General features: G+C 49.8%; 1 protein-coding gene across 1 annotated transcript in view; it reads right to left on the bottom strand.

The window, feature by feature from the left end:
- The window catches only part of LOC144135009 (uncharacterized), a 121,022-nt gene that overhangs the window by 56,154 nt on the left and 44,333 nt on the right, over positions 1-20,535 (bottom strand). Inside the window, exons 10-11 of the mRNA XM_077667788.1 lie at positions 17,361-17,418; positions 14,894-15,135 (exon numbers count right to left, since the gene is read on the bottom strand). Of these exons, the coding sequence (XP_077523914.1) occupies positions 14,894-15,135; positions 17,361-17,418 (300 nt within the window). The remainder of the gene's footprint in view (positions 1-14,893; positions 15,136-17,360; positions 17,419-20,535) is intronic.

Below are 20,535 nucleotides of genomic sequence, written 5' to 3'. Positions count from 1 at the left end.
GTTCCTTCTTCAATAGCTTCCATGTCGTTAGGGACGTCTCGTGATTTTCGTACCACGTACGTGCTGAGCCCGCCAGTGACAAGAATGCCTGTCTCATTTTTGCCGCATCATTCCACTTTTTGAATGATGCCAGGCGCTCAATTTGGCCCAACCATTCTTCGGGGTCTGCGCCTTGAGATCCATTGAAAGTAGGAGCCACCCGTGGCTGTTGCAGTATGATTGATGTCGACATCTTTGGCGAGGTTGTGCTGCTCGTAGCAGCGTCTTTCTTTGTCGCGCGTGGTCCGGCCTGGTCTCGAACTCAGGCTGCTCTCCCTGGAGACGTCGGCTGGCTCGGTGAACTAGGGGATCATCCTCCGGTGCGAAGCGCAGAGGACTGGCGTCACAGCTTGAAGGGGGCGTCCGGAACGTGGAAGGCAACCCCGCACTCATCCAGATTCCATGATGTGGTGACTGCATGCGGGGAGCAGAACGGCAGCAACAATGACGTCTAAGCAAAACTCTTTATTTGGGCTGACTTGCGCCCACAATGGACTGAATCACTCGGCGGTGGCGTAACAACAAGCGAGCTCGGCGGTCGTCGAACAGAACGCCCGCCGCTGTCGGCCGTGCTCAATTTAAAGCTGATAGTGAACTTTCTAGATACGGCGTGCAAAGCTACTACAACATTCTGGAACAACCAAGATTCGGCTCCGCCTGGGTGCGAACAATCGAGATATATCTGGTCTCGTCTTGAATCGCAAACAAAGCGAAAAAGCAATAAACAAAGTGATAAAGCGATAATCAAAGCGATAAACAGTACAAAGATTCGCGGCAATACGTTGGTTAAAAAAATGGAGAAACTTGTAAATATTTTGTTGTTTACATACAAAACAGGTAGCAAAAAACAAATTGTGCCTTCCCCCAAGAGCTACCCAAGTGTAAGGGAATGTTGTGTTTCCAGAAGAATAAAGTGCTTTTTTTTCAGTCTTTCAGGCTTTTTAAAATATGTGCCATTTGGGACACATATAGCAGGCCCCTCCTTTGAAGTTCCGGTCCGTGCCACTCTGTGTGAGGGCGCCACCTGGCAAAACACTTTTGCACTATAGTCCGGAGCAGTGTGCTAGTTTAGACACCAGAAGTGTTTTTGCAGGTGGCACACACCCACACGAAGCGGCACGGACCGGAACTTGAAAGGATGGGTCTGTTACTTTTGCCCCCGATAGTACATAAAACGTCGTTCACTGTGCTCTTGTCTCCGCATGCTTGGCGTAGTGTTTCTTTTTGTATTCATTCGCGAGAATCACATTTTGTATTAATGTGTAATCAAGGAAAAGAAGGAATACCCAGAACAATACTTTGTGATTTGTAGAGCGCACAGCTGGTGGGATATTAGTAAAGAAAAGACGACGGTAAAAAATAACAGAGAGACGCTCAGATGCAGTGAAGTGCATTGAAGTGAAGGATGCTGCTCTTCCAATTGATGCTTTTCCCTTTTACCGTATCCACTGCCTGGAAATGGCGCCAATTATTTCGCTTAATTTTTATACGTTGATATTTGGCTCAATATATAAATTTCACTTCACTTGGCCCGCCGTTTTGGCACAGCTGGTGAGGTGTAATCGTCGGCGTGATTCGCTGACGTGCGCTCGCTTCCCCGGGAGCTTCTCCACCGCCACTGAGCACACGCTGATTGGTCCTTATGCGGCAGTCTTGCGGCAGCTGCCGGGGGCATGGCACCAGCTAGCGCCTTCAAGGCGTGCGCATGCGCACTGACGGGTCTCCGGCTCCCGGTGCTCCGGTAACGGTAACACTACATTGTATACTGTCACAAATGGATTGCAGAATAAAGAGGCTAGGCACAGGCCGCAAGGAATCAAGCAGTGTCCAGCTGCAAAGAGCACGCCCGACTCAGTTGTTTGTCCTCAAGGTGCCGCCCGTGGACACCTGGCGGCATTATTCCCCGTCCCCATCCAAAAAAGGCAGCAAATACGTGGGCGCACTTGGAGCGAACGAGGTGCCCGTTACTGCGTAAAGTACGGCTTCCTAAACGCAGTACGTGCACGACGTCAGGCTGCGGTCGACAGCGCGAACTGGGAGAGTGCCATCGTGGAGGACTTCATACGTCACATCTGTGATGCGGCGCAGCACCGTGTAGGATCCAAAGTAGCGGCTCGGGAGCTTCTCCGACAGGCCGGGGCGACGAACCGGGGTCCATACCCACACTTTGTCGTCGTGGTGGTAATCGACGTGGCGATGTCGTTGGCTGTAGCGTTCTGCATCCGTTGCCTGCTGCCGGCGGATGTGCATACGGGCCAGTTGGCGGGATTCCTCTGCGTGCCCGGTAAATTTCTCCGCGTCTGGTGTGAGCGCCTTGTCGTCAGGGGGGCACGGAAGCTTGGCATCGAGCATCGTTTGGACATCACGACCATAGACGAGGCGAAACGGCGTTAATCGAGACGTTTCCTGAATCGCCGTGTTGTAGGCAAACGTCACATATGGGTAGGATGTCGTCCCATGTCTAGTGCTGAAACGTCGACGTACATTGCGAGCATGTGTGCTAAGGTTTTGTTGAGGCGCTTCGTGAGCCCGTTTGACTGCGGGTGATATGCAGTAGTCTTGCGGTGGTTCGTGTGACACAGCTGGAACACCTCGCGCATGAGCTGCGCTGTAAACGCGGTGTCCCTATCGGTGATGACGGAGGACGGGGCGCCATGTCGTAAAACAATGTGGTGTATGAAGTAGCGCGCGATTTCAGAGGATGTACTGCACGGTACCGCCTGGATTTCCGCATAGCGCGTCAAATAATCAGTCGCAACTATAGTCCACTTATTGCCAGAAGACGACACAGGGAATGGGCCCATAAGATCAATGCCGATCGACTTGGTTAAAAGGTGTGCACGGTGGCGCAATTGGTTGGAGCAAACCTTCGGGCTTGAGCAGTGGTGACTTACGACACTGGCACTCACGGCAACCTCTGACGTAGCAGTGGATGGTCTTTGCAAGTTCAGGCCAATAATAAATAGCCCTGACGCACTCGAGCGAGCGTGCGTGCAAATCCCAGATGGCCAGAGATGGGCACATCATGACACGCCGGAAGGGTGTCGTCGGGTGGTCTGAGCACGACTAGAAGGTAGGGCCGGTCACCGTTGCTGTAGAATTTCTTGAACAGTACGCCATTGCGAATGCAAAAAGAGGACGAGTGGCGGGAAAAGTGCCGAGGTACGTTGGAAGCATGGCCCTCCAGGTGATCCATGATAGATCGTAGGTAAGCGACAGCACGCTGCTTTGCCACTAAGTCCGAACTGCTGATCACACCTAGAAATCGATTGTCATCCTCTGCGCTGTCATCAGTTTGCTCGACAGGTGCGCGTGAGAGCGTGTCGGCGTCTTCGTGTTTACGTACGGACTTTTAGGCAATTGTGTAATCAAATTCTTGAAGGCGAAGGCTCCAGCGTGCTAGGCGGCCTGATGGGTCCCAGAGATTGGTAAGCCAGCGCAAAGAATCGTGGTCGGTGACCACTTTAAAATTATGGCCATAGGTATAAGGCCGAAATATCATCGTGGCCCAGACGACAGCGATGCACTCCTTTTCCGAGGTGGAGTAGTTGATTTCGGTGCGCGAGAGTGTGCGACTCGCATACGCGTTCAAACGTTCCACGCCTTCTTGATGTTGAACGAGGACGGCACCAAGCCCGATGTTGCTAGCGTCAGTGTGTGTCTCGGTAGCAGCCTGCTCATCGAAGTGACCAGCACACGGGTAGTGTGCAGCAGTTGTCGCAGCTCTGTGAAAGCAGCCTGTTGCTCGGCAGAACAGACGGACGGTGTATCCTCACGTGTTGAATGGGTGAGAGATTCAGCTACCTTGGAGAAGTCGGCGATAAAACGAAGGTAGTTGGCGCACAAACCCAAGAAGCGCTTGAGAGTTTTCTTTGTAGTAGGACGGGGAAACTTGGTTACGGCGGCAGTTTTCTCGGGATCGGGTCATATGCCATCGGCGCTCACAACATGGCGGATATACTTCAGCTCTTTGTAGCCAAGGTGGCATTTCTCGGGTTTAAGTGTCAAGTCGGCCAACCGTAGGACATCCAACGCGGTCCGCAGGCGTTCAAGGTGTTGGCTGAAGGTTTCTTAGAACACCACCACGTCATCAAGGTAAACTAAACAGGTTTGCCATTTGAGGCGAGCCAGGAGAGTATCCATCATGCGCTGAAACGTCGCTGGCGCAGAGCAAAGGCCGAAGGGCAACACCTTAAATTCGTATAGGCTGTCGGGTGTTATAAAGGCCGTTTTTTCTAGGTCACGTTCATCAACCTCAATCTGCCAATATCAGGTCTTTAGGTTAATCGAAGAAAAATACTTGGCGCAGCGAAATTTGTCGAGCGAGTCGTCGATGCGAGGCAGCGGGTAGACGTCCTTTTTCGTTATGGCGTTCATCTTACGGTAATCCACGCAAAAGCGCAGTGTCCCATCTTTCTTAACAAGCACGACGGGCGACGACCACGGGCTCTTAGAGGGCTGAATAATGCCGTCTGGAAGCATCTCCTCCACCTGCGTTTGGATTGCGTCGCGTTCCTTCTGGGAAATGCGCTACGGCTGCTGTAGTATGGGTCGACCGTCATCGGAAGTGATGATACGATGCTTCGTGACCGTCGTTTGCCGCACGTTCGAGAAGGATGCGAAGCAGGTTTTGTACCGGAGCAGTAGAGCGCGGTGGTCGCGCTGTTGAGTCGCTGAGAGCCGAGAGCTAATAACGATGCGATCCATGGACGTGTCCGGACGGTCCATGACCTCGGACGCAAAGCACTCCGTAACATCGGCCAATTGGTAGCTCGGAAAAGGTGACGAGGCTCGCTCGTAAAATTGTTTATTAATCAGGAGTTCCAACCGACCGTCACGGAGGTGGACGACACTTCGGGGCGCGCAAATGCCACATGTCAGAAGCAAGGAAAGGTTGCCCTCGGCGACTGCAGGCCCATCACGTAGCGCATCATCGCATTCGACGCTTGCAAAAACGCTGGAGCGCGGCGGGATCAAGACGCTTTCAGTGGAAATACGAAGGGAGGAGCTGCGTTGCCGAACTTCAGAGGTGTCGGCTTCCGCTGTCGAAAACGTAACGATTCTGTGCCGCAGCTCAATAACAGCACCATTCTCACGGAGAAAGTCTACGCCCACAATCAGGTCACGAGAACAGTCGCGGACCACCAGGAAGCTAACTACGATCGTCGAGTCGCTGATCTGGACCATAGCCCTGCACTGTCCAAGCGGAGTAATGATATGGCCCCCCGCCGTCCGCACCTGCACGCCAGAGCAAGGTGTTGTAACTTTGTTTAGAAGCGCTGCAAATTTGCACTCGATAATTGAAAACTCCGCTCCTGTGCCCACCAACACGCTAATGCTATGACCATCGAGAAACACGGGTATGTCGAGGAAGAAGCTGTCCTTTAGTTCAGCTGCTGTCGTCGACGTCGTCAAAACTCTATCATCGGCTGTCTGCATCGTCAGGGGGTCTACAGCGTCGATATCTAGCGACCACGCCCCCGGAGGTCGCTGTCCTCAGTTTTCCCGGTGAGGGCTGGGCGAGCGGTCGGCCGTCACTCGCTAGGAGTTCTGCACATTGAGTGAAAACGATGGACGGCGAGGTGACGGTGATCTGTTACGACGGCGCTCCACGGACCACGGAGGTTGCTGGGTCATGTACTCTTCAATCTCACGGCCAAACCGGGGCCTTGCCGCATCTGAGGGAAACCCTACAGCGAAGCTCTCGATATGGGCACCGGTGGAACAGGTGACCGGGCTCCCCACAGTGGAAGCACAAACGCCGGCGGTCAGGGTCATGCCAGACCTCAGCTCTGTGCAGGGAGTCTCGATTACACGGGATGGGGTGCTGCCCTGGCTGCACGGAGGGTAGCAGGACGTCGTGATTGTTGGTAAAAACTGCCGCTGGATTCGGTGCACGGCGTCGCAGCGCGTCAGTGTAGGTCGAGCGGTGGAAATGCCGGTGGGTTTGGGGCGGGGCGTCGCAGAGCTTCAGAGTATGTCGAAGCGGCAGTAGTCTGCCTGGGTAGGCTGTGACTCGGCGTGTAGTAACGGAGGCCTGATAGCTTGCAGCACCTCTTCGCGGATAACGTTCATAAGGGAGCTGGCCGCTGGCTGCGACGTACCACACATCTTCTCTAGCTCCTCACGGACCACAGCGCGGATCATGTCCCGGAGATAGTCGGTATTGCTGTTGAAAACCGGGAGGTACTCCGTAACAGAAGCAGCAAGGACTGCCGGTCGTACGCGGTGGAACGCTGCGGAGGACCTGCTCCATCGTGACTGCCTCCGCTAGAAACTCGGTAACAATGCTGGGGGGGGGGGGGGGGGTATGCACGAGGCCGGCGAAAAGCTGTTCTCTAAAATCACGCATTAGGATGCGCAGCTTTTTGGCTTCCATCATGGCTGGGTCAGCCGGTCGGAAGAGCCGCGTCATGTTTTGGACGTACATGGTAACAGTTTCGTTGGGAATTTGCATGCGGGACTGCAAGGCTCGTTCAGCTCGCTCCCGACGTTTAGCGCCGACATACGCGGCGAGCAGTTGACATCGGAACTCAGGCCATTATAAAAGAGTGTCCTCACGGTTTTCGTACCACGTACGAGCACCGCCCTCCAAGCTAAAGAAAACGTTCCTCAGCTTCGCGGCGTCATCCCACTGGGTAAATGCGGCGACACGTTCAAACTGGAGGAGCCAATCTTCCACGTCCTCCAGTTGAGTCCCGTGAAAGGGCTTTGGTAGCCGTGGGTACTGGAGGGTGTAGTACGCGGCGCCTTGTATGACCGATTGAGGAATATGCGCCGAGGGAGAGTCGAATGGCCTGAGCACAGGAGGCAGTCGGCCAAACGGCGAGGTTGTCTCCAATAGTCCATGCTCAGGGGCAGTCCAAGATTTCGGTTGCTGACCCGGTGCACTGGTGTGTCGACAGGGAGAGGTCTGGGGTCCTCGGTGTTCGGAGGGGTGTGCGACGTATTCCAGAGCGATTTACCCAGCGCACTCCACCACAAAATGTTACAAATGGGTTGCAGAATCAAGAGGCTAGGCACAGACCCCAAGGAATCAAGCAGTGTTCAGCTGCAAAGAGCACGCGCGACTCACTTCTTTGTCCTCAAGGCGCCGCCCGGGGACACCTGGCGGCAATACTAAATGTGTCTGCTATTCTACCAACCAGGTGTTACGCCCCTCCTTGTGAGGAGATTTTTTACGCCTTCGAACAGAGGTTAGAGCACAGTACTAATGTGCAGTAGTTCAGACATCCGTGTTCCGCAATATTATTCGTTTCTCAGGGAGTATTCGCGGAAGAAGCTAATATCAGTAAATATTGTCTTCCTGTAGTCTCTTCCTTCTATAACTATTGCATTCGTACTCGATTCGGTTTTAGCAATACTTCGTGTTGACTGGGTGAAGGAGCTACACAATTCATATCTGATTCAGTTTTGAAAACTCGCTATTTATAAACAGGTCCTTGCACGATATAGGTACCCCAGTCATTAAAGAGCTTTCATAGAAGATGAAATTACGGCTTTTTTATGTTTGAATGCTTTGCAAGGCATGTACTGTCAGGGAGGACCTTCAGTTTATCAGGGATTTATTTGCTACAACGCATTAAAGCAATGTATTCCAGAACACAGCATATTGTGCTTTAATGTCCTACCTACTACACTCGTTGTTCACATTGTTAGACAATCCCAAACTAGGTAGCGAACAACCGCTTTCGTCCAACACAAAAAAAAATGACTCGATCTTTGCACAAGACGCAGATTCCACAGAAGACTCATAAACGACAAGCCAGAAAATAAAAGTCGTAGTAAAAGATAGAGAACGTACTTCCGCATACGCAGCATACGCATGCGGACATGAGGTAAGTGTAAAACAAAACTTTTCCTGGCTTCATTTATTTTTTAGAAGCACCCACCACACCACATCAAACAAATATCAACATTTAGCCTTTGGGATTTTCTACTTTGCCCATGCTTGAATGTGTAAACAAAGCGTTCGGCTCAATCTTTATATGCTACAGCAGGTCATTCGTCTTACTGCTAGCCAGGAAGGCTGGCTGGGCGAAATCTGCTCAAAAGTGTCTTTGAAAGTTAGATTTCATATTTTAAAGCATAAATGCATGTCTATCGCTAGAAGCTCATTTCTATAGACTCAGTTTCTCATTGCTGGTAATATTTTAGTAACAATGCACCTGTATTTTTAATTAATATTGCAAGCATGAAATAAATTATTTATACCAATTCATGGTACCTGTAAATGAATATACAAAACTTTTTACAACTAACCCAATCCATTTAGGGGCTTTTTTGTTTTTATTATTACTTCATATCTTTTCCGTTCTTGTAAAGTAACAATGGCAACCGTATTTGCGCCCGCAGCGTTGTCTTAGTAGCTTTGGCGTTCAGCTACTACTCCAAGGTCGCGGGTTTAATCACGGCCGCTGCGGTTGTGTGGCGATGGAGGCGAAATATAAAAAATTGCGGGTGCTGCATGATGTTTCCCAATGCTAAAGAACACAATGTGGTCTAAATTCTCATCACTCCGCTACAGCATCCTTCATCGTCCATCTGTCACTTCGGGACGTTAATCCGAGGAGCTACTTTAAACACTATTATTAATGCGAAATCATTAGATGGCTCAGTTGCAGGTTATCTGTCCGCAAAAGTTGTCCGCAGTATATATACAGCGCAAATGGTTCTGGTTATAGCATAAAAATAAGAAAATAAAATTGGTGTCTAGGTGCCAACTGAATCCGGGCCGCCGATTGGCCCACTCGGCCGCGCCCCTTGGCCCTCTAACGCTCAATAAAGGCGCGTCTACTAAATGCGAAGTTCTTAAAAACGTATCTTCAAAATATTTAGTGAGGCCTACATTAACTGTAGCATGTTAATTACATATGCTGTAAACGAGCGAGCACCAAATTCCCTCCGTTTCCGGTAAATTTCCTCCGTGCTTGGTGTGCAGCCGTAGCCACATCAGGCGGCCCCCAATGAAACACCCCACTCGTAATGTATGGGGCTGGCCGAGCAGATGATGCAGGTGGCGGAGCAGCTTTCGCATTTCCGCTCGTAAGGAGACTTAAGTACACTTCACACTTTATTAATCTTCTTTAACTCCTTTATAATCGTAAAAACTATTGTAAATATCATGTAAAGAAAATAAGCTAAGTGTTTCTGTATCGCTGTAAACGAAAGCAGCACATAGCTTTCTCAATCGCAATGCATTTGGAAAAAATTACAAGGACTTTGTCTGTGAACTTCCTACTGGTTTAATGTACCCACAGTGCTTAAACTCTGCGGCAGCAAACTGCTTGATGTACGCAGCAACTTCTGTTTTTTAAGTGTATACAACTCCATTATAAAAACTTCCCGCCCACAACAGAAGCTTATGCGGGCCTGTTGTAGCACCGATATAAAGTGGTTTCTTTTTTTTTGCCACGCTAGCTGTCAACCTAGTCGCGTTCTTGCCGTCCCAGTGGCAACGCACGTAAATAGGTATAAAAGAGAGCAGGATCAGAACGCAAAAGCGTGGAGAGGACGCGAAGCCGCGTGGTGAAGAGCATGGTTAAGTATGGGATGAAATCGGACGTAATGCACGCGCCTGCGGGTCGGGCGAACAACAGACCCGCACCTGACCAGCCGGACCATCGTGATCCGGCACTCGGCAACGTAAAGCATTCCTCATTAGCAGGATAATCTACTCTTACACCTCCTATAATTTCTGCCGGAGGAAAGAGGAAGCTGTGAACAGCACTATATGTTTAGCATGAAAAGCGGCACTAAGGCTGCCCCAGTACGGCAGCACACAGCATCCCCTCCGACTCCGCTTCTACAGCACGCTCGTAGGACTCAACGGAAAACAAGCCCGCCCAAATCCACCGCATATCCCGCACCAAACACGCCCGGCTTACATTTGACCGTCCCAACATCAACCCCATAGGCGACGTTCACACCACGGCCCCCTTTCCGATAGTCCATAGCCGCCATCAAATCAACACCAAAAAACATGCTACCTGGCCGCCATGATACGCGGCGCCAGTTCAAAGCCAGAGAACTGGATGCCACATACCTTGCTGACGAGCACGAAATACACGTTGACGCTGCACAACAAAGTGCAACCACATACGTGGCTTGTGCAACCATGCCACAATCCACTCTCGTCCCCACCGCGACAGTACGAGTCCACTCTCCCACCACAGCGGAAGAATCCGCCATCGCCGACTCATGTAAACGCAGTCCTAAGAGACTCCAAAGGAGCGACACAAAATTACTTGGCAGGTTTTATCTGCCACCCCGCTGCACGCATCCTTCGCGGCTGCACTCCCGACCAAAAGATCAATCTACTCTGGGTATCCGCCCACGCGGAAAACTGGAAGCAAACGGGTCAGCCGACTAACCCGAGGCGTAACCAACTGGGCGACCGGCCCAGACGCTCTTGCCTAGGCTCCCCTGACCTTTGCCGAAATCGCCAACCTCCAAACAGAGATGAGAGACCACTCCCCGCCTCCCCACCACGGCTTTAATCGAGCGCAAGCCACCATGCTCCGCAAGTTGCAGACACTCGATCCTTCCCCATTCTAGACTATCACTCATTACAGACAAGGAATACGACAGCGCATGCCAAAACTGTAACCAGATAAATATCGCCCCTCCCCTCTTTCTTTCCCTCTTCATGTTATTTTATTATTCCCGCTAGCCGCTGCTCATATGCTTCAGGTTTCGGTGGATGATGCCACGGCTTGCAACATCTTTTCCTTCCATTCTTATTTTATTAATTAAAAGCCACTGAAAACTACAACAAATCGCCATCCAGGCGCATATCCTCTGGGGTTGCGCGGGACACCCACCCCGATGAAACTTACTGCCAGCCCTGTCGGAGGAAAGATGGAACCAACTCCTCAGAAGGCCAGACAAGACCATCCACGGTCGCTTCAATGTAGGTGGGGAGTGGCTCTATTTTCTGCTTCCCTCTGCGGGGATCATTGCTCAGAGCTGGGGTAGGGGGTGGGGGTGGAAGGGGGGGGGGGGCAGTCGGAGAATGGCAGCACGGAGCACACCAGGCGGGCGTCTTGGGAGCTTGGCTGGTAGGACTTGACTGATGAGAACCGAATGTAGTGATGACAAGAGAAGGTTCATGGCACTCACTTCGTGGGCTCAGGACCTCGCCACCACCAGGGCGCCACACCAAGCCCGCCTGCCCTAAATCCCGACATTCTGTGGCTATTAAGTTTTTTCTCTCTCTCGCCAGTGTCGACGACGAGTTTTTAGCTCATTTTTTTTATTTTTCGATGATCGCGCAAGGCAGCGCTTTCCTCAGATATCGCACCTTCGAGAATCCACAACATACGGCGTGTCGGACGTACTGCGCACTGAGTCACTGGATTGGATTAGAAAAAAAAATTGTATTTCGTCAAGAGCTCGGTGATTGGAGGACTGTGTTAGGTGGCCGTTAGTCCATGGCCGTTGGCGACCTGGTCGGCCCACTCGACGGCCCGTACTTGCGTCTTCGGGTCTGAGCTCGCCAGCACAACCTCCCACCGCTCGAGAGAAGGGATTTGTACTTGCTCCGCCGGAGGCCGTTCTTTACAATCCCTTAAGATGAGGTCGTAATTGGCACGTTCGCCACAGCGGAAAAAAATGGGGTTCGTAATGCGAGTGGTACATGAGTGACAGTTGCGCGGAGTTCGTGAGGTAGCGCGTTTTAAACCGTCTCCACGTGGTTTCTTGGGCTTTGGACAACGTTTTAGCCGGCGGAGGATAAACACGCCTTCCCAAGGTGTGACGATGGCTAATGTCACTAAAAGATGCCATGCCGTCTCTCGTAAACTCCGGACGAATAGGCCAGCTCCCTGCCCAGGTGACGAAACCTAGGATTTTATTGTGAGCTGCCTCGTTCCCTGGACTGTCTGAGCGGGACGGCACCCAAATCAGTTCGATCTCCCTGGCAGGTAGGGCTGCTTTTTTTTAAGAATGCTAAGGGTGATGGGTGCTATTCGGCCCCACGGCAAAATTGAGAACGGCGAATTTTCAGTCGGTGAAAATATTATCAGCGGTGGTATTAGCTATAGCTAAATCTATTGCCGCCTCCTACGCAAACTCGGAGGAGCTTGATAGTCGCGGCTGCGAGCGGTCCGTCGGGTCCATCCACCGCCACCAATGCGTAGGCTTTGTTGTGTGAGTACTCCGCAGCATCAACGTGCATCACTCCCGAGTGCTGCCTGTACTTTTCGTGCAGATCGTGTGCTCTGGCTCGACGAGAGACCTCGTGGTGCACGGGATGCATGTTCTCGGGGAGTGGTTTTATGAGTAGGTTCTTCCGAGTATGTTTCGGTAGCCGAGTTTTCGCTTCTCACGGAGGTGCGTTGCCCAGTCCAAGACGGGAGAGAATGGCTTTGACCGCATTGGCACGAGTGATTCTTTCCGCTTGTGTCGTGAGGTGTGCTTCGCAGAGTTCGTCTAGCGTATTGTGCATGCCCAGCCCTAAGATCCTCTCTATTGACGTGTGACGCGGTAGAACGAGAGCGGTCTTGTGCGCCTGTATGATGGCACTTTTGATTTTATTCTTCTCCGCTGCATATAGGCGGAGGTAGGGGACCGAGTAAACGGCTGTTTAGAACGAAGGCCTAAACCAGACGACATTCTTTTCCTTGACACCCTTTCTGCGGTTGGATATTCGTCTGCTGAGTCTGTGGCAATTACGTTCTTTCTCTTTCTCGCCTCGCCGACGAGTAGGAGGTTTGCCCATTCAGGGGCAAACCTCCTACGCATACATTTAAGGGAAGCGGGGGAACGTAGTTTTTTAGGTGTACGCCTCTGGGCTTGTTTCTGAGTACAAAGATTTCAGATGTTTGTTGCGAGCGCGAGAGGCCCGCCGCTAGGGCATATGTTTCGACCGTGTCTACCGCTTGCTGCTGTGTACTCTCCACTTGGCCGTCCCTCCCTGTATTTACCCTCAGAGTTATGTCGTCCGAGTGGAAAGTATGATGCAACCCGGGTATGGCGTCGAGTTTTGAGGGAAGATTGATGAGGGACAGATTGAACAGATAAGGTGAGAGGACTGAACCTTGAGGTGTTCCTCTGCCCCCTAGGTGGATGGGGTCGGACTCGATCGCACCTACTGCGAGCTCCGAAGTCCTCTGAGAGGAAGGAGCGGATATATGTGAATTCCGCAACCTGGGATTAATGTCAGACAGGTTCGTGAGGATAGCCTCGTTCGAGACGTTGTCGATTGCCTTGTTCAGGTCTAGGCCGAGCACTGCCTTCGTGCCCGTCCCTTGCACATGGTCAATGATGTCGGACTTCAATTGAAGCATGGCATCTTGTGTAGACAGATGCGCTCTGAAGCCAATCATGCTAGGAGGAATTAGGTCGCAGTCTTCCCCAAACCCTTGTAGGTGGTTAACGATTACGTGTTCCATCAACTTGCCTAAGCAAGAAGTGAGTGATATGGTTCTCAGATCCTCTATACAAAGTTTCTTGCCGTTTTGGGAATGAAGATGACTATAGCATGCCTTCAATACTCTGGGATTTTTCCTTCGCGTCACTAGGTGTTCATGATGTCTGTGAGAGCCACGACCGAGCCGGGGTTGAGGTTCCTAAGCATTTTGTTTGTAACTCCGTCCAGACCGGCCGCGGAGGGGGTGCGGAGGTGACTGAGGGCGTACCACAACTCGGCATTCACGATGTCTGAGTCTAAGTCATCGTTGGGGAACCCCTGGTAGTCCGGCAGTGGGTTACCATTTGTAGTATTTGGATATTTAGGTATTTGGGTGGTAGCGTTTGGGTGTACCACTTGTCAGCTGACTACTTTGCGCAGACTGGATCTGGGTGGGGTCGTATAGGTGGCGTAGTAGCTGCCATGTCTATTTACGGGCCATCTGCCCGTTCATGTTATCAACAATTTGGCCCCACTGCTTGTCTTGGAGTTCTAGTGTGTACTCTTCTATCTTTCGCTCTTGCTCTGCAACTCGTTTGCGCATACATTTGTTGCGATTTGCTTTTTCCACCGCTTCTGCAGGCTTATATGGGCCTCTCACAAGCGCAGTTGTCTAGAGTCAGAAATCTGACTCTGTTCCTCAACCGGTTGCTCGACGGTGGCAGGTTTTGTGTCTTTATTGAAGGAACCGACCCATTCCACCGCTTGTGCAGGCTGAGGTGAGTTGGGCGTGGAGTGAAATGATGTAGATATTATGTAGTCATCACTACCTAATTCGTGGCCTGTGTTAGACCACCTATCGTCTTTAATGTTTCTGGTTAAAGTCAGCCCCGGGGAGGTATCCACGCTGACACTATTCCCTGTGCGTGTGCATTCCAGCGGGGAATTCAGAATGTATGGCCATTAATTCTGTATTGTTTCCCATAGCTTATTTTCTTTGGGTTCAGCTTTCCTACAAACCCATACCGAGTGTACATCTAAATTACAGATGTACGTTACCTGCAAATTTCCTCCGTGCTTGAAGCGCAGTCGTAGCGCTTTGATGGGTCACTCACTAAAAACCACCCTCGCAATGTACCGCGCTTGTGTAGCAGATGGCGGACACGCATGAGAAGGAAGGACACGCAGGTAAGAGAAATCCTTTCGCATTACTGCACCTAAGCAGACTTGCTTTTAGTCCGAGTGTTCGGGCTTTTAGGCCGCCTCCCAACAGGACAGTTTTGTCAAAATGTTGACATGAAACAAAATTACTATAGCGTTGCGCATGTGGCCAAAATTGAGTAAATCAGCTCGCGAACCTGATACGGTTGAGGGCTCGTGAGTTGAGGTGTGCGTGGTCAAATTTTGTTTTTGTTTTTTTCATTGGTATTTTCGATAATGCGTTTAGAAAGAGAATGAGCCTTTCGGAGAGGGCGCACAGCACAAGCTCGGTTGTTTTCGTACCGGATCCAGGCTTGAGGTTCAGGTTTCCCAAACGAACGCGTCGCTGCACCGCCCGTTGAGGCCGACTGCTACCGCTGCCGCCCACGTTCACCGGCACCTTCAGTGGGGATGGGATATTGAAGTGTCCAAAGCTCACGTTGACATTAAGGCAGTACACTGAAATCCACTCGTACTGGTCCCAGGTGGTGCCGTCGCTCAGGGCTACTTCGAGGTCCTTGCCGGTATATTCTTCAAGAGCTTCGCTGCAGAAACAATGCGCCAGCCACTGTAAGGCGAATTTCAAGCACGAAATTTCAAGGCGAAGAACAAGCAGAAGGAGATAAGGCAGCTCAAAAGAAAGCGAATATAACAGCTTTCCAGCCGCGCATGTTTCCGCTCTCTGCTCCAGTGCCTTGGGGTGGTGGCTACACCGCCCTCGTCCCCGAAGCTCCGTAACAGCGCAAATCCAGAATGCACGGGACCGTTAGCAAAGAAAGGCGGACTGCATAAAATGAACGTACACAGTGCGGCTAACGCGAGGTGTTAGTAGCAATGTGCGTCGTCTCCCTGTCTGTTGTCCGTGTCTATAGCGCTAACAGTTCGGCAAACTGTGCTCCAGCTAGCTTGAAAGAATGCTGTCAGAAGGGACAGCACGGTTACGCATCCTAATGCTGACACATCACATACTGTCGATACCAGCAATGTACCCACTCAGCCTTTTCGCCCGGCCCATGTTAAAAGACCTTTAGCGACCGTTAATGTCAAGTCCCGTATTCGAGGGCATCTTACACTATATACATAAAATAGCCCCAAGAGGACTGTGAAAGGCTGACCTTCCCTTTTTAACTCTTTATCAAAACAAGTTGACCCCCCCCCCCCCCCACACGCACACACAAAAAAAATCAGAGTAAAATATAGCATTCACGTGATATACTACTTATCCGAACGGTCGGCATGAATACCTCTTCGCACCTTTAGGATTCAAAATACTTTCTAAGCGTGTACCCGCCGAGCTAAAAGATCACTACGCTGGCTTCCTCGTCGCTGCTGACTCGTTTGTCGTCTCTGTCCTTGCTGCTACATGCAAGTTTGTCATGATACAAGACAACGGAAAATCGCCGCCTTGCACACCAATGTGCAGCGCAGACCGTGAAGAAGCCAGCGAGTTCACGGAACGCTTCGTGTTGCTCCGCCAGCGCCGCCAGCCCGCGAGAGGCCTATAGCTTAGTCGAACTCATGGAGGCAGTATTGGCGGTAACGCGTTACAAGCAACGGCGTTATTGGTAACGCGATAGTTTCTTTCAGCGACTTAGCAACGCACTCGTTACGAATTCGGAACTGTAACGGGCAACGTATTTGCGTTAATATCTTTTGTGTAACGTGAGGTGTCACGTTACTAGATACTTTTTATTCCAACTGCCCCTTCCCCCCCCCCCCCCCCATGGCCTGCTTTAAAAAAAAAGCGCAGGTCACCTAAAGTGACGCTGCATGTAAAGAAAATGTGCCGGTGCTCTCGAGGACTCTTGTCGCGGCTCGCATGCATGCCATAAAACACCTGCCCTCGATGACGCACCCAACTAAAAGAATTGGACAGAACACCCATAAAGCACGAAAGAGGTGTACGAACACGCATTCATGCACTTCCCTTCCCCTAGCTCTCTTTCCCAAACTACTCACTCGCACAACTAACTGAACAGTGGAAGCATGCCAAGCATTTTGAGACATCACAATTTTCAGAATTACTGTAAATTTGTCAAGAGTTCAGCTATGTTTCCTTTGTAAAGTTAGAATTGAGGATGAAGTGTTATTATGTGTTTAATGTGACATAAAACATCTTCACGATGTGTCAGAGTTAGAAGCCATCACATGCAACTCAATGGGCAACTTTAGGCCATTATAAAATTGCTAATCACCTGCACATTTGTGCAAAATATCGTGAAATCATGTTTTCGGGAGAAAGCATTGTTTGGGCTATATGTTTTATGTAAAATACGAGATTTATGAAATTGTTATGAGTTCTTGCAACGAAGACGCACTGATTAAAATTGATGGCCATGGAGTAACGGCAGAGGAACGTGCGGTTCATTTTTTCGGTGACGGTAACGCGTTACCTTTTTCTGTGGCTAACTTAGGACGGTAACGCGTTCCTTTTTTCTTAGCGTAACGAGTAGCGTATTTAGTTACTTTTTTTGTAACGCTTACAACACTGGTGCTTATCTGTCTATTGCGGCTGCGACTGCATAGCTGCCTCTTTCGCATTGTCTTAAACTGCATTAAGAGTATGGTTCCAGGGAATTTGGAATGATGCAGATTTGTAAACCCGAATTAGGCTACTTTCCTGGAGTATATAAGAAGCGTGAACAGCAGTGCCAAGCACTTGAATCTATACACGGCAACACTGAATTAGAGCAAGTGACTCCAGCACTAATATACCCAGAGAGCGCAGACGACTCCTATTTTTTCAAAGATGGTTTTGGTCTATACTTACGTGAGCGGTTTGCCGTTTGGACTCTTTATCTCTCCTCTTCCGACTAAGATTACAGTGTCTGCCACATGCAAGAGACAAAGTTAAAGTTGCATACTGTCAGTTCAGCAATTAATAATAAGAAAACGAAAACGAGATGTATGCAGGCACCACATATTAGGTTGTGCTTTCAATTAAAACGCTCGTCGTCGGAGGTGGAGGACCACACACCGCACTCAAGAGAGAAGTAGCGTGTTAAATGTGAGTCTGGTATGAAACATACTTTGGATACTCAAGCTCTGTAAAAAAGCAATCTGCAGCACCATGACTTAAGTATAAATTTGATTAAGCTTACGTTATTGTTATTTGGCAGCATAGCAGCAATTTGGGAGCAATTTAATTTTAAAAGTTTGTCGCCAGAATATTACATACATAATAGAGGGTGTATATTTTGATGCTGAATTTTTTTTATGGCGCAACGGCATCTGTGGCCAAGGAACGCCATGTCAGAAAGTTTCTTCCTTCTACTCAAGGTTAGGTCAACGACCCATCCCCAAGCATTGCACCCTAAAGAAGCCGAGGACCCGGCAGGGGAAAGCTTGTACCCATTACATCAGCGGCGGGTGCCCGGCGGCACTGAGAATCGAACCCCGCACCTCCCGCATGCGAGGCGGATGCTTAAATGACTAGGTCAATAATGCGGTCTTAAGATGTACTGTATTTCACCTCTTGTAGGTTCTTGGCACTCAATCGAAACATGAATCCTGTTGAGAATAATTCATTCCACCTGAGTAAAGGTATATATTTTATCCATAACTAGTTTATCTTGAACAGCATTCATGACTCGACTGGGTGCCAAGAGCCCACAAGGTGTGAAAAAGTCTGGATTTCACAGAACCTCAGCTCTTTAGTTGTATTATAGAAATGTTCCTGCTCTATAGCACTTTTCGCATGCTCAGTTGATAGCTCAATTCCATTAATAAGTTATCAACTCCAGCTAATGTTTACAAGGCACCTGGAAAAGGCTATCAGGGACTGCGACAGCAACTGCGACAACGTTGACCGAAAGAAAAAGCGTTCCACCGAAAATTGCTGGAGTACCACTTCGTTTAAAAATATGCGAAGCGCTGCGTCACTAAAAATATACGAGGCACAGTTCCAGCTAAAATTTCGAAAATACTGCTCCACATCTTTTAGGAACACGTGAATCACCGTTGCACTTACCGGAACATTTTGCTAAAAGAATTCTACGGATGCTTACGGCGCTAACTAATGCGAAATTTGAGCGCAGCTCTGTAGGTGTTTTGTTTTGCCATATATTGAGGCAAAGAACTGAGAGGTCCGCGTATGTATGTACTCTTTAAGTAACACTCCTTTACCAGTCTGATTGTCATGAAGGTGGCTTTGTGGCCGGAGAAATGGATGGAGATACGTTCCGCCTGTGCACCCGGTAACGAGGTCAACACAAGTGTTTCGCGAGGTCGTAAGAGTAGCGGCGAGGAACGAGACATTCTCGCGCATTTAAGCAGACGGTTCATACTAGCAGGCAATGCCGTGAATGGCGCGACCGACGTGCACAATTTGTCGCATGCAGCACTTTTCAAAGCAGCGCGCGCCACGGAGCGGAGTGTGGCGCGACTGCGAGGAGGCCTCCGCATGCAAACCACTCCTCCCCTAACCTCCGTACCTCCGCTCTTGCAGTGGTGATGGCGTGCGCGGCGCGCCTGATGGATGGATGGAAAGTAGCAGCGTCCCCTTTGAAACGTGGTGATGGCATCTGCCACCATGCTGATTTTTTCCCTTCATTTTTATTAACTTTGTGATATATGGTGTTATTAGAACTCGCCATTTTCCTTAAATATGTCTTCCTGCGCTTGTAACGTTCTGTCACCTCTCTACTTTTGAGCCAACAATCTTCCAAAGGCTTTTTGCTCATCACCACCGCAGATTTATTTACATGACTATTCTTATCTCGAAACCCTAGAGCGTCGGGAAGATATCCTAATCTACCTTCAAAGAGCAGGGCAAAGCCTTTTGAGCTATAAAAAAACGCTTCCTTTCTGATCTGCCTTTTCGAGTATCGATATTGTTCTACACTATGCTTCTTTTCCATTGAATTTATCCAATTTTTACGTTCCGCGTTTTTAACCTTTCGTTTAATGCTCTTTCTCCGTCCTTGTGTCTGGCATACTTACTGGTTGGCTCCCTAGTAATTTTCCGCCAATGTGAGTCCATGCTCTTCCTGTATAGGTAGTTACATACCCAAGCTGCCCACCTGTTATCGTCCAATTTCCTCATGGCTTTTTTATATAGAATTTTACTCTGTGCTTGCCGGGCTTCGAGCGATGTCCAGCCCATATTCTCCTTTACTGCCTTGTTTCTGATTTTCCCGTAGGCACGTAGTGTTGATCTTCGAACAGCCCTCTGATTTACTTCTAACCTCGACTGAACTCCTTCCTTTAAACAAAGAACCGCATTCCCGAAAGTAAGCTCCGGCATCATTATTCGTTTCGAAATAACTACGTACTTCATCTTTGTTGTACCCCCACAATGCCCTATGTCTCATTATCCCGGCATCTCTTCGCAGTTTTGCTATAAATGACTGTTCGTGATTTTCAGTGTACATATGCCCTTTGTTTACCCATACCCCGAGGTATTTGTATTAGGCCACTCCTGGTCTTTCATGGTCTTGTATTGCAAGCAGCTATCCGTTTTATCGTTCAAAATCAACACACCTGACTTAGTTGCTCTAAAACTGAAACCTAGAGTGCCTCCTTCGTATCCACAGTAATTAACCAGAGTCGGGAAATCTTTCTGGCTATCTGGTGACAGTACAATATCGTCCGCGTACATTAAGTCCTGCAGCCGCTGCTCGAAAACCTTTCCGCCTAATCTATACGACAGATTGTAACCTAGTATGCTTCCTTGTAGCCTTCTTTCCATATTTATCATATAAATAATGAACAGCAGCGGTGATAGAGGAGAAGCTTGCCTTAATCCTTCGTGTACCTCGACCAGTTGTCGTACTCGTAATCCCCTGCCACGATATTTCAAATTTATTTTCCTGATATATTGCCTGCAGAAATATATCGTGACGGCGCGCACCACTCTAACGCCATCTATGAGCAAGCGGCGGTACCCTCTTTCGCTCGGTTACACCGATGGCGGCAACGCGGCTCAGCCAACGAACAGGCGCTTA

This window comes from Amblyomma americanum, chromosome 5, assembly GCF_052857255.1.
Source record: "Amblyomma americanum isolate KBUSLIRL-KWMA chromosome 5, ASM5285725v1, whole genome shotgun sequence".
NCBI classification, from domain to species: Eukaryota; Metazoa; Arthropoda; class Arachnida; order Ixodida; family Ixodidae; genus Amblyomma; species Amblyomma americanum.
This window is presented reverse-complemented; position numbering and strand designations above follow the sequence as displayed.